The sequence below is a fragment of the Cryptomeria japonica genome, chromosome 1 (genome assembly GCF_030272615.1).
Source record: "Cryptomeria japonica chromosome 1, Sugi_1.0, whole genome shotgun sequence".
NCBI lineage: Eukaryota > Viridiplantae > Streptophyta > Pinopsida > Cupressales > Cupressaceae > Cryptomeria > Cryptomeria japonica.
In genome coordinates, this window is record NC_081405.1 from 70,914,031 (window position 1) to 70,927,144 (window position 13,114).

At 36.8% G+C, this 13,114-nt stretch overlaps 1 protein-coding gene and 1 long non-coding RNA gene across 3 annotated transcripts; one reads left to right on the forward strand and one right to left on the reverse strand.

Moving 5' to 3' along the window:
* Nucleotides 1-268: 268 nt before the first annotated feature.
* Nucleotides 269-3,558, reverse strand: LOC131040348 (uncharacterized). The gene is made up of 5 exons (XR_009104819.2): nt 3,427-3,558; nt 2,063-2,983; nt 1,379-1,991; nt 1,251-1,279; nt 269-668 (listed from the first exon to the last, which is right to left on the reverse strand). It is a non-coding gene; the product is annotated as an uncharacterized LOC131040348 (long non-coding RNA).
* On the forward strand, nt 2,163-6,099 carry LOC131040347 (probable pectate lyase 5). Of its 2 annotated transcripts, none has more exons than XM_057973246.2 (6): nt 2,163-2,389; nt 3,467-4,103; nt 4,628-4,731; nt 4,818-4,956; nt 5,061-5,263; nt 5,381-6,099. In XM_057973246.2, exons 1-6 carry the CDS (start codon nt 2,163-2,165, stop codon nt 5,547-5,549), a joined length of 1,479 nt encoding a protein of 492 aa, XP_057829229.2. In that variant the 3' UTR covers nt 5,550-6,099. The 2 variants fall into 2 exon arrangements, with proteins under 2 accessions (XP_057829229.2, XP_057829230.2); XM_057973247.2 differs by lacking the exon at nt 2,163-2,389 and adding an exon at nt 2,982-3,332.
* Nucleotides 6,100-13,114: the final 7,015 nt, after the last annotated feature.

A 13,114-nucleotide genomic window follows, 5' to 3' on the forward strand; every position in this document is an offset into this window, starting at 1 on the left:
CATCCATATCAAAGATTGTCAAAACATAACAAACTATTAACACATCAAAAACATCGATCGATCCAACTATGAATAAGATGACAAATAAAATTAACCACTCCCATCCCAGATGAATTTGAGTGGTAGACTACTAATAGTTTTAGGATATTACTTCAACTAATCCATTGTATTACTAAACAATATTAAAAATTAGGATCAATTGCGTCTATCAAAACCATATTTAAAAAAAAAAATGTAAAATGCATTATTATTATTATTATTAATGAATAGGTGCGTTAACATTATGTCAAAAGTGAATTATTTCAATATTCATTAGTATTACTGAAATCCAGAATTTCTTTGGAAGAAAGGAAGGCAGATGCACGTGCGAAAGATAATTAAGGGTGAAAATGTCTCTTTTTTCAAAGCCATCAAAGACGATCAGACATTACCCTGCATGCCTGCGTGTGAAGTGGGCCCTGCCACCGCAAAAGGATAGATTACGTCCAGTGTTCAAAAAGTGGACGGTTTGCGTGTAATGTTTAACAACTGGGCAGCTTGACCCATCACCCTTAGCTGTGCATTGTTGTATTCTTTTGACCTTTGCCTCATGTTGTCCATACATATGACTAGATCAACAATTGCTTACTCGATTTGAAAGCTTCCATTAATTGATAGGAGCACCGTTTCTGGCCGGGTAGATTTAGAACGACCAGATCACAGCAATCTATTTAGAGCCAATCGAATATTATCTCATTAATAACATTTACCTACATATCTGTTTCTATTAATGAATGTACATATAGCTGAAAGCGTTGATTATACAGAAAATATATGGCATCTTCTCTGTATGTTATATATTGGGTATATAGAGCAAGTAGAAGTGAATCATATTCAAAGAAAAATAAGTCAAATTTATACTGCTGCCGTCTTGATTTGAGAGGGACCCCATTGGAATCTAAGTGACAGAACTAATGGCTTGGCGGCTGTGCTTTTATATGTTAGGCATCAATCTACCTACAGTCTACAATGGCCACTGCTTTTGAATTTTTTATCCTCAAATTAAATGATAAATAAAATGTAAAGAGATCCAATAAGAATCTATGAGATATTGGAGTATAAAGTATTGAAATTTTGTAATTTTGTAAGTATTCAATTAAAATTGGGTGCAGAAAGATTACAGTTTAATTAGTTGAGTACAATTGATAAGAGTGATAGATTTGACTTTTTATCAAAAATAAAATTTCAGAAAAGCACAATTAAAAAAATACCTATCTTGAATTTGTGCTCCAGCATCAAGCTGCAAGAAACATTGTAAAGAACAATCCAAATTTAACATGCAACATAAATTACTGCTAAGAAAATAAAAAAGTTAAATAGAACTGAGGCCTGTACAAACCTTATACATCATACGAATAGTTAAAAGAACAAAGTTCAGAACCTACATCACTGTTTAAATGTATACGCAACAAGTTAATGAATTTGTACATATAATCAAACTACCTGAAGCTATGAAAATAAATGTTAAAAAATGCATTGGGCCCTGTTGTAAAAGGTCTATTAAAGTTGATGTTTAGTGAGGAATATTAATTAACTTCTAGTGAAGTAAGCATGTGTAACCGCCAAGGCTTTGGATTCTTATACCAATAATTACTTCTGTGATGTCTAGTGATGAAAGAATGCAATGCAGGAAAACCAAAATTCTTTTCTTCAGTCCTTTTAAATGACCCCGTGTGAACAGGGACTCAATCAAATGCAACCATAAATAGAGAGTTGGTTGTTCACGAGAATCGTGCAACTCAGAGAATACAGTCTGCAATTTCCTGAATTATCATTGAACGGCATATAAAGCAGTAATTTCTGAATTGGCATTAAATATTGAGGAACGGTATAGAAATCGATAATCATCGATTTCTACATTGGTCATATTTCTAGTCTTCAATCGAGCTTTTGTAAAAGCACTCTTCTTGAAAAAAGAGCTGCGATTGGTCAGAAGCGTACTTCGAGACAGTCTGCAAATACATAACATGTATTAATATTATTATAATACATTTCCTCTGTTTTCTAAGATAGACATTCTTACCCAAAAGCCGGTACAGAGCAACTTATGTTCCCCTGTCAGTCGGTAGAGCTTTTTCTTCCCTTCTCATCAGTCACAGTTGTGAGATTTCTGTAGAATTGAAATGAGAATGCAAAGGATGAGGCAGTTATCCTGCTGCATTGTAGTGATTGGAGTTCTGTGCATCCAAATCGTCATACCAAAATGTTCTGCAGCCAAGACATTTGGATTTTTCAACAATTTGCTGGGATTTTCGGGAAGTAGATCCCCTAAACAAATGCAGCATCACCATACGCGGAACAAATCTTCTTCAATAGATGATCCAGAAAGAGTTGTTGAGATGGTTCAAAGGTATTCGCACTTTAAATACTGAAATTTGCAAAAGGTATCGTTAGATTTATAGACAACCCTGCATTATAGTCAAAGCTGTTCCATACATTTTGATAGAATAATGACTAAAATGTTTATCTAAGATCAATGCAGAGGCATTAATGGATAGAGATGGAGACGGTACTGTTAATTCATAGCTCAAGAATTAGCTAGACAAATTACAAATAAAGATCTAAAATGCAGGAGAATAAAAATAAATGCGATTGTTTGTTCGACAAGCAATAAAGCTGTAGATAATGTAAGTGAACGACTAATATCATTTATTTGTGACTGTTGAAAGCCTGCTTCTATTATTGGAGATAAAAGATAAATACCAAAAATGTTGTCGAGACGCCCCTGGGATCTTCTTTTTCAATCACTGTCTAGGGAAGTTAAATGCAATTAATCCTCAGCAATTTGGCAATGCAAACACCGAGTTCTGTGCATGTACAGGAATATGAATGGGCGATATACCTGTCTACTGTTCTTGAGCTGTATATTTTTCGACTTGATCATGTTAACTTTTTTCTTCAACATTTCTCCATGAGTATGATCCATGAATGCTTTTTTAATCCCCTGCATAACAATGGTATTTAATTTTCTTAATCGATTTGATATCGATTGTAATGTTAAAAGCGTTACTCTTGTTGCAGTTTGTCTTCTTATGTTTAATGTAGTTGTGCCCTACTAAACCCTTATTGTTTGGTGGACTGTTTGGTCTTTCAAGTTGGTCTAATCGTGTGTGATTTCCCCTTAGTTTTTTTCAACCTTAACTTCATCGAAACCCTCAGTCAAGGCACATTTCTGCGCTCGAGCTTTCTTATGTTCAGAAACCCTAAATCTCTATGGGTGAGCGACGACTGAAACTAAAACATCCCATTTGGAAGATGGGTATCCTGCCTCCAAGTACTATCTTCCACCCACAGTATGGATTGCTTTCCAACATTAAAACCTAATGTCTAGATTGAAGCATTTGTATTTAACTGGTTTCAATTAACAGAAAATACTACTTACTATACCTGCTACTAACAGTATTAGTGTTGCAAAATGGCTATACAGGAGCATTAACGACTCACGGCGACAGCTGAGCTACGTGAACTGTGGAACCGGAAATCCAATCGACGATTGCTGGCGGTGTAACCCTAACTGGCAAATGGACCGGCAGAGACTGGCAGACTGTGCCATTGGCTTCGGCCGCGGCGCCCTCGGAGGAAAGAACGGCGAATACTACCTCGTTACCGATTCAAGCGACAACGATCCAGTGAATCCCACGCCGGGCACCCTTCGCCACGCCGTCATTCAAACAGAGCCCCTCTGGATCATATTCCAGAGCGACATGCTCATTCAGCTCAAGGAAGAGCTCATCATGAACAGCTACAAGACAATCGATGGCCGGGGGGCAAATGTTCACATAGCTCACGGCCCCTGCATCACTGTCCAGTATATAACGAATATAATCATCCACGGCGTTCATATTCACGACTGTATACCGGCGGGAAACGCCATGGTGAGGGACTCCCCTGTTCATTACGGTTACAGGGGCATATGTGACGGGGACGGCATTTCCATTTTCAGCTCGAGTTTCATCTGGATCGACCACTGCGAGCTCTACAATTGCGCGGACGGCCTAATCGACGCCATCATGGGTTCTACTGCTATTACCATCTCCAACAACTACTTCCATCACCATAATGAGGTGAGCTCTTCGATTCCGGCCGCGCTACTTATGCATATGAGGATTTTCTCCTCTTATTAGGGTTCACCGTGTCTAGTAGTTCTTGATTTAAATCAATGCTTCATAATGAAGAGTTCAATTTTGTGTGATCTTACGGTTCAGAAAGAATTAGCCAAATGGACCGCTCATTTTACTTATTTAGTTTACGGAAAGGTAAAGCCCCATTGACCGTAGTGCAGAGGAAAATAAAATTTTATTTTATGTTTGCCGTCTTCAAGTGTTTTCCAGGAAACTTCCAGGAAGCTAACATCAATATTGCTTTGAAAATCCGAAATCCAGGGCTTAATTTGAACCAAGTGTCAATTATAGAAAAACCAACACACCAGGTGTCAATTTCATGCTTGTGGATCCTAAATAGTTTTCATTTCCCACAAGGAAAAGGTCATGAAGAAATAACTTAAATATCATATCCTCCAGTACATTAACGATGTAGCTGTGTTTTCTTGATGATTTTTGGCTGAGGAGTGTTCTTTCTAGGAATGCAGGTGATGCTTCTTGGTCACAGCGACAGCTTTACTGGCGACAAGATAATGCAGGTCACCATAGCATTCAACCATTTCGGCGAAGATCTTGTCCAAAGGATGCCTCGGTAAGTAATGGTGTATAGAAATCTCACATGCTTTTATAAATTATCATCATTCGTGGAATATTAATATTCATTTTGTTCTTCGACAGATGTCGTCATGGATACTTCCATGTGGTAAACAACGATTACACGCACTGGGAAATGTACGCCATTGGCGGAAGCGCGAAGCCGACTATAAACAGCGAAGGCAATCGATACTTGGCTCCTTCAGATCCCAATGCAAAGCAGGTTCAAATTTTCGACCTACCTACTCAAATTCTGGCGAATTACTTTAATTTAAGCTTACTCACTTAATTTAGACTGGCCCTGAAAACTTAAATGCAATACTGCAGATAACCAAGCGGCTTGATGCAGAGGACAGTGAGTGGATGTACTGGAACTGGCGAACGGAAGGAGACCTACTGTTAAATGGCGCGTTTTTTGTCCCGTCAGGCGCAGGGGCAGCTGACAGCTATATGTTGGCCTCTAGCCTCGGAGCAAAGCCCGCTTTTCTGGTCGGAACCTTAACTGGGGACGCCGGTGTTCTTCGGGACGGGTAAAAGAAAACCCTTTTCCCGCTCACAGAATCTTTTTGTCGTCTGGTACGAAAAGTGAGTAGGTTAAATCTTAATATGCTTTGAATTTACCCTGATTTCTGTTGCATAATGTGCAGGGTGAAAACTGGAAGCGGAAGTAACGACAGTGGAAGCGGCAGTACGGGATTAGAGGGCAGTTCGGGGGGGCGCGTAACAGTGTCAGGCGCAGAGGCCTTGTCGCCATTGGATCGTATAATATACTATATTACAGTCTTCGTATGCCTCTGCCTTGTATTGAGACTATAGCTATAGGTACTTACCGGTAAAGGGAGGTATATGATCCCTACGATCCTCTCGAATGAGTGGATCGAGGAAATTTTGGATTCCATTAAACGTGACGCCGCTGTTCAGAGGGGAAAAGTTTAAGGAAGGAATACCTGTGCGGTGTGGGGCAGAATACATTTTTTTTGGTCCGTCGGTCATAATTGATGCGAAGGGGACACAATTCGCCGGCCAATAATGGCGAAATCGAGCATAATGCCAATTCTTTGTCACTCTCAAATGTTGCAGAGAGTCTTTGGCAAGATCTTTCAGCATAGATCACAAATTGTTTCTTGCGATGATCTTTCAAGGATCATCACCAATTGTATTTTAAAGTCTTTCAGGATAGATTAGAAATTGTCCTTTTGTTAATCAAGCATTTGCCCGTATGTTCGAGGAGCAGAGTTTTGATCTCTCCCGAGCGGCGGTCTTTGTCCATCGCGAAACTGTAAATGAGATCAAATAACGACCAAATGTTGATTTGATTATTTAAAAAATATTAAAAAAATATGGTACTATTGGGTTTTTTTTGTTTTATTTTTTTGGGTTCAAACTCAACTAATCTTGCTTCAAAATGGTTGACGTGTTATACACACAGCTGAAAAATGAAAGATGCAGCTATTTCTATGGAGATCTGTAATTTTCGAATTACCCTCATGTTTGCGGAAATTGTGGCATTTGTATAGCTAGATTAGCTACCACCTTTTCGCTCTAGGGAAGAGGACCTAGTAGTTGAGTGCGTTCCAATTGCTGTGATAGAAGTTGTTGATTTAATACCCCCATACTTGTTGATTTAATGTCCAATTTTTGGACAACATTGTACCAATAGTTGTGACTTTAAAGTTGTTATTGTTGATGATGAGTATCAATAATTGAATGAAATATACCCTTTGTTGTAAAAAACAACCAATCTTGTGATGCCACATCAGTTGTACAAGTATTGGGACATCGTTTGCATGTCTATTGGTCTCACCTTTTTTATGCATTGTTTTGGACACCTTGGCAAAAAGCATGTTGATTTGACATCATATTGATGATGTGGCCCTGAAACTTTAGTTATAAGCAGGGACTTGCCAAGTAAGTTTTTGTAAAAAATTGGGAGTGATTTGAAATTTCCACGTAGGATTTTGAGAAGTGCGAAATTAGGGTGCACAACTACTGGGTCCTCTCCCCTATTAGGAATTTTGTTTGCTTCTATCTACTGTTTTTTTTTTTAAATTAGTCTGTCGTCACACTATATTTATGTTGGATATTAGAGTTGTTGGAATGTGTTGTTGTCAACATATTCTTGTGTTCTTGTGCTTCAGTGTTGTAGAGAGTTGGTTTGGTTGATTTATTGCAGATATGTTGATGCGTATTTAATGATTCAGAGATTAGTATCTTCAGTTGATTTAACATGAGTTTCAGTGTTTCAGAAGGTGATTTGATCGTGTTATGTGATTTAGTGTGGTGACTGGTTTTTCTGTTGGTTATGTATTGCAGAGTTGTGATTTTTTGTTTGTATTGCTCTAGAATTGATTCATTATGTTGTGCGGATTTCAGAGAGTGCTTGGGACATTCATGTGTGTCCTCAATTCGAGTGGTTCATGATTTGAAACTTCACAAGCATATCTTTCAGTTTGCCAGATAGTTATGATGGTGTTCTTGAGCTTTGGAAGAGAGATGATGATGATTCTTATAATCCGAGTTGTTGTCATTGTTGTGAAGGAATTCACATTGCTTGTTGGTGTTTCTAGATTGTGTGTTATCCGTGTTGCTGGTCCGCATTGATCATTGTGCGCATTATTGAAGATTTTATTGGTCCGGTGGTATTTTTCATGTTATACAACCTTTTGACAGACCCAACGGTTCTTGCGTGTTGCGGATGATCTTGGCGAGATATTCGGTGGTGTTGCGTGTTCGAGGTTTTGATTTGGGTCCATGTTATGTCCTTGCCGACATTGTATTGGTCTGCATTGATTCATGTATCATGTAATGTAATTTTGTAATTAGGTCTTATGAGTTGAGCCGACCTTGAGATCAAGGTTGATGATTTGTATAAATAAGTGTAATAATCATGTAAGTTGTGTTGGCAAAAACAATGAAGGAAGACTGAGAGGGGGGGTGAATCAGTCTTCACCGGATCTACAAACTTAACTACAAATACAAATCCGATAAATTGTTGCAATAACAAAGATAAGCAAATTGAAAGCACAACACACCACACCAAGATTTTTTATGTGGAAAACCTGGTTAAGGGAAAAACCACGATGGGAACCTACCCATAGTAAGATGATACTTTGCAGTAGTACATGTGAAATATTACAATGGGGAATGCACATGCATTCAGGCACACTACCTAGAGCTCACTATTGGGCCTCCTTTGTCTTGTGTTAACGTGATTTGCTTTATTTGGATCATCCTCCAAAATCTGACATATCAAAATCACGGGGTAATCTTGTCCCATTTTGTGCCATGATTTGTAGATAATATTGTCTATCCCTTTTCATGATTTCTTGAACCAATCTATTAAAATGGGGATCTATGATAGTTTCCTCAACTTCTGCAAAATCCATGGATGCATTGTCGTTATCATTATCATTTCCATTGTTATTGTCATTTTTGTCATTGTCTGGTATATTACTACGGTGTTCAAATGGATTATAGAATTCATCTCCATCAAACTCATAGGTACTCATGTTTAAAGACCTTAAAGCTTCTTCAGCTTCCCTTCTAGACTTTTGGGAACGAGTTTCAACCATGAACTAAAGTCTTGACCCAAAAATGAAAGGTAGGATGAAAATGCAAAGATTATGGAAGACAAAGAGGTGTATGAAGTGTAGTTGAATCTAGGGTAAACTTGCAATGCCCAAGAGTGTAAGACCAAAGTATGTATGTTTTTAGAGTAAGGTGTGGCTTCCAAAGAGAGAATGGATCTCTTGATGAGGTAAGTTGACCTTGACTCCAAGTATGTATGTTTGAGAGTAAGGTGTGGCTTCCAAAGAGATGATGGATCTCTTGATGATGTAAGTTGACCTAGACTCAAGAAGACCAAATGAGACCCTAAGATGATGGATCTTGATGCGGGACTCACCTAGTGTTGTGTTATAGTATGTTTGTAAAATGTGATGAGGACAAGCAAGGTAACCTTTTGACTCAAATTTGGAAAATATGTATGAGGGCAATGCAAGTGAAGGAAAATGATTGATTGTGTATGACCAAGACAGGTTGACTAAAGAATGAAGCCCTATAGGAAGCAACCTTAAAAGCTCTTTAGATCTAAAAACTTAAGTCCTTATTGTTCTCAAGAGTTTTCTTGTAATCTCTCAACTGTTAATGCAAACACAGTTTTAACAAACCCAGACGTGATTCTGAAAATGTTTTGCAATTTTGTCCAGTTGTGAAGTTGTTGAATGTGACCAAATTTTAATGTTTTGAATTTTTAGTGGCAAGAAGACACGAAAACAATGAAGACTTAATGTTTGAAGGTGTTTTGTCTTGAAGATCCAAAATGTTTCCAAATGTAAAGTATAACGTGAAATATTTTTGCATACACTTGAAAACATGACATACACAATGTTTCTTCATTTTGTTTGAAAATGTTTGACTGTGTTGATCATGCAAGCACAAATCCTAGGGTTAGCCAGAACAATAGTTTTTCAATCTCACATTGGGGGTTACCCTGAGCTACGCAATTCAGAGTGGATACTTAGGTGTTTGACCCCATTGGCTCCACCCTCAACACTCACTTCTTCGGGGCAGCCAAGCACCAGTCCCCACGAAAACTCCTCGTGGTGAACTTTGTATCTCTACTAAGAACCGTAAGAATGTGAGCTGCTTCAGAGGTCCGACCTCCTACGCCAACAACTAGAAGGTTTTTGGTCTTTCTAAAACAAAAAGCTGCTAGTAAGGGTTTTCGTTAGGAGACTATCCTTTGAAGTCGTGCAAGAACGATTGAGGATTATAGCCCAACAAAGTACCAAACACTTTAGTAGTCACGCAGGCATGATTTAGACCTCAAGGGGCCCTACAAAGTGCTTGATATGAGATAAATTTTAGATAGTTCCAACCTCCGAAATTTTCATCCCAAGACGCCTATTTATTATAGTGAGTTGGAATGCTTGGGTTTTAGTCATACTCACTTGGGTCGTTCCCCCCTCACTAGTAGTCCTAGTGACCACACGGGGAGGCAAGTCCTCTAAAGATAAACACAAAAGATCATAATGCTCAAAACACAAAAGACACTGGTTCAATTTTAGTGCACCAATTGTTGGCATTTTGGCACTTAATTGTCATTGATGTCAACAGGTGGAGATTGAGCATGGTAGATGGTTGCTTGGTTAATGATGAAGAGCCAGAATGTTAAGATGTACAACCGATATAGGATGCTATACCGATCAATAGGGAAGAACACTCTACTGGCAAAGGGTTTTACCGGTATGTGTTTGTCGGACCGACTGAACATTGGAAGGTCGTGTCTTGATTAATGTGAAGTTGAGGTGGCAAGTAAGGTGTGGTTGGTGAAGCTTCATCCACAGTGTCGATGAAACGGATATTCGCCATTAATGAAGGAACCGCAAATCAAGGGACTGCATCAGACTGATTGCAGCTCCAGGGAGAAGGAATGACAGAGGAAGATCAGGGGAGTAGTTGGCGCCTGGATCGAAGCAAGAAGGATCAGATTGAAAGAATACCTAGAGAAGGAAACAACAGAGGCATTAATAGCAACTTGACAGATGTAAATCTATAAGAAGGATCGTGTTTCCCCTGTCTTTAAAACGTGTCTTAAAAGGCACGAAAATGACGAAGATGAACCGATGGACTTCAAGAAGATCGGATCTTGCAAGATCTAATTGGATTTGATTTGCCTCGAGGATGGTGAAGAAACCTTAACCGCTTCAATTTTAAATTGTTTTTCGGCGAGAAATCATCATATAAGAAAATGGAGCAATAAATAGAATATGATTATGTTGTAGTGAAGAAAGTTGAGTGGAGAGGAGTTGGAAGATGAAAACTTGAGAAGGGGTTTCGATCAAGTTACAGTGTGAGTAAGCAAGCAGACCGGTAAGAGGACTCTATCGGTAGTTTCATAGTTGAGCAGTTGAGCCTAATCGGTAAGGCGTGGCAGAGCAGACAACATCCTAGTGTGACACAGTGTACTGAGAGATTGTGTGTGAGAATGAGAGAAAGATAACAAAGAGTTAATTGATTCAAGAGCTGCATAATTCATTTGCAGTAAGAAGCCTTAATTGCATTCAAATAGTATTTCAATATACATCGCCAAGTCGGAGCTTGGTGTAGGGGTTGGTGCTCCTTGGGTTGGTGTCCTAAAATCTTTGTAAATCTGTGTTTTATCTGTGAGGTTGGATTGGAGCAGTAGACTTCAACAGCTTTTCTCATCGAGGTTTTTCTCATATTGGGTTTTCCTCGTAAATATGGTGTTGTGAGTTGGTTGTGTGTGCATGGTCACTTCGGCTTTCCTTCTTATATTACCGGTTTGATTGTTTATGTGATTAAGTATATGATTGATATTCTCAAGTTAGATCAAAAAGTGAAAAGACCTAGGAACCACTGATTCACCGCCCTCTCAATGGTACTTCATATTCAACACCAATTGAAGTGTTTGCTAGACTAAGAAGACAAAACAAACAATTTTAAAATCAAATCTTTGTCAAAGTTCATCCACCAAGATTATTAGTAGTTGTGAAATAATACTCCTCTTGCAAGCACACAAGTTAGGTAAATTTTAGATCCAAAAGACTTTGTGAAATAGGGGCTTTCGACAAGAGATTTTTTTGATAGATTCAAATATATGATTTTCCATGCGTTCTTTTGCATCATTAAAAATAGACCACCTGTAAAATTTCAAGACATTTCTAGAAATATAAGAAAATCCAAAAAATTGCTAATTTGCTTCAAAAATTAATTTTTTTATGAAAAATCATAAAAAAAATCATATGAAATTCAAATGTGATCCAAAAAATTTGATTTTTTTATTGGAAACTCTTGATATCCTTCCAAACCTACATAAAAAAAAAATCTTGCAAAAATTCTAAGCTATTTGTGAGACAATCAAAATAATGCAAAACCTTAATTTTTAAAGATCCAATTTTTTATGAAATAAATTAGATCAAAATTAAAATCACAAAGAACAGATCCTGTGTATAATTCTGAGAAATTTCCAAAACTATAAAAAAATCCAAAAAATTCGCTCATTTGCTCTCAAAATTAATTTTTTTATGAAAATGCATAAAAAATTCATAGAAAATTCAAATATGCTAAAAAAAATTGGATTCATAGAAAATTCAAATATGCTAAAAAAAATTGGATTTTTTTACTGAGCACTTTTGATACTATTCTAGACCTGCAAAATAAATTTTATGCCAAAATTCCAATCCTTTTATGAGATCTAATCAAAATAATGCAAAACCCTAATTTTTAAAGATCCGATTTTTTGTGAAATATTTTTCATCAAAATTAAAATCACAAAGAACAGATCTTGTGTATAATTCTGAGAAATTTCCAAAACTGTAAAAAAATCTGACAAAATTCACTCATTTGATCTCAAAATTATTTTTTTATGAAAATGCATAAAAAAAATCATAGAAAATTAAAATATGCTCCAAAATTTTTGAATTTTGGATTGAGAACTCTTGATATAGTCCTCAACCTGACAACAAAATTTGGTACCAAAATTATAATCCGTTTGTGAAATCAGATCATATCTCTCCAAGATCTTAATTTTGTGTCCAAAACCCTAGTTGCACAAGGTTATTCTCCAAATGGTTTTACAAAACAACAATATAGGGTTAGAAAAACCTGCAAAAAAATATAGATCTAACAAAAATCCATGTCCCATTGAACGTGCCAAAATGTGTATGGTGAAAAGTGAAAAATGAACTATTGTAAAACCATAAAGATTCAGCCACAAACAATCTAGATTCTACAATAAAACATTCACCAATACCAATAGAGATACCTAAGATAATGTAAATCAACAAAAATAAAGCAATATTACCATTCACATGTCTAGTAGGGTCTCAATCTCCATTGTCTTCCTATCTCTATTGATCTTGCTTGATATATTTGCTCTCATATTTTATGTGCGCACAAGAGCTCAACAAAGAACGAAAATGTGGTTGATAGCTTGATCACAAAAAAACTTGATTGCATAATTAGTGTGCTCATTAACTGAATAGAATGCTTAGGGTTGATAATGAAAGAAACATCCTCTTATATAGAAGACACTATAAGAAATGGAGGGATAAGATTAAGAGGTGTAAAGATAAATGGTCGGTTATGATTAAAGGGTAGGTAGAGGAAATAATAAAATGATAAAGAGGGTAGGTAAGAAAAGAATTAAAAGATGAATGACATGTGTCATAGGTAGAAAAGGCTAATGAATTAATTAAATAATTTAATTAATAGAGGAAATAGGATCAAATAAATAAATAAAATATTTATTTAATTTAATAAAATGACAATTTAAATAAATAAAAGAATGAGAAAAGGCTTAGAAGAGGATTAATGAATTAATTAAATAAATAAATAATTATTTAATTAATAGAAGA

Excerpts from the sequence above, each read along its gene's own strand:
- LOC131040347 (XM_057973246.2), top strand. The coding sequence starts at position 2,163 with ATGAGAATGCAAAGGATGAGGCAGTTATCCTGCTGCATTGTAGTGATT. Across the intron at positions 4,104-4,627 it reads ACTTCCATCACCATAATGAG|GTGATGCTTCTTGGTCACAG; the intron begins GTGAGCTCTTCG and ends CTAGGAATGCAG. Across the intron at positions 4,957-5,060 it reads CAGATCCCAATGCAAAGCAG|ATAACCAAGCGGCTTGATGC; the intron begins GTTCAAATTTTC and ends GCAATACTGCAG.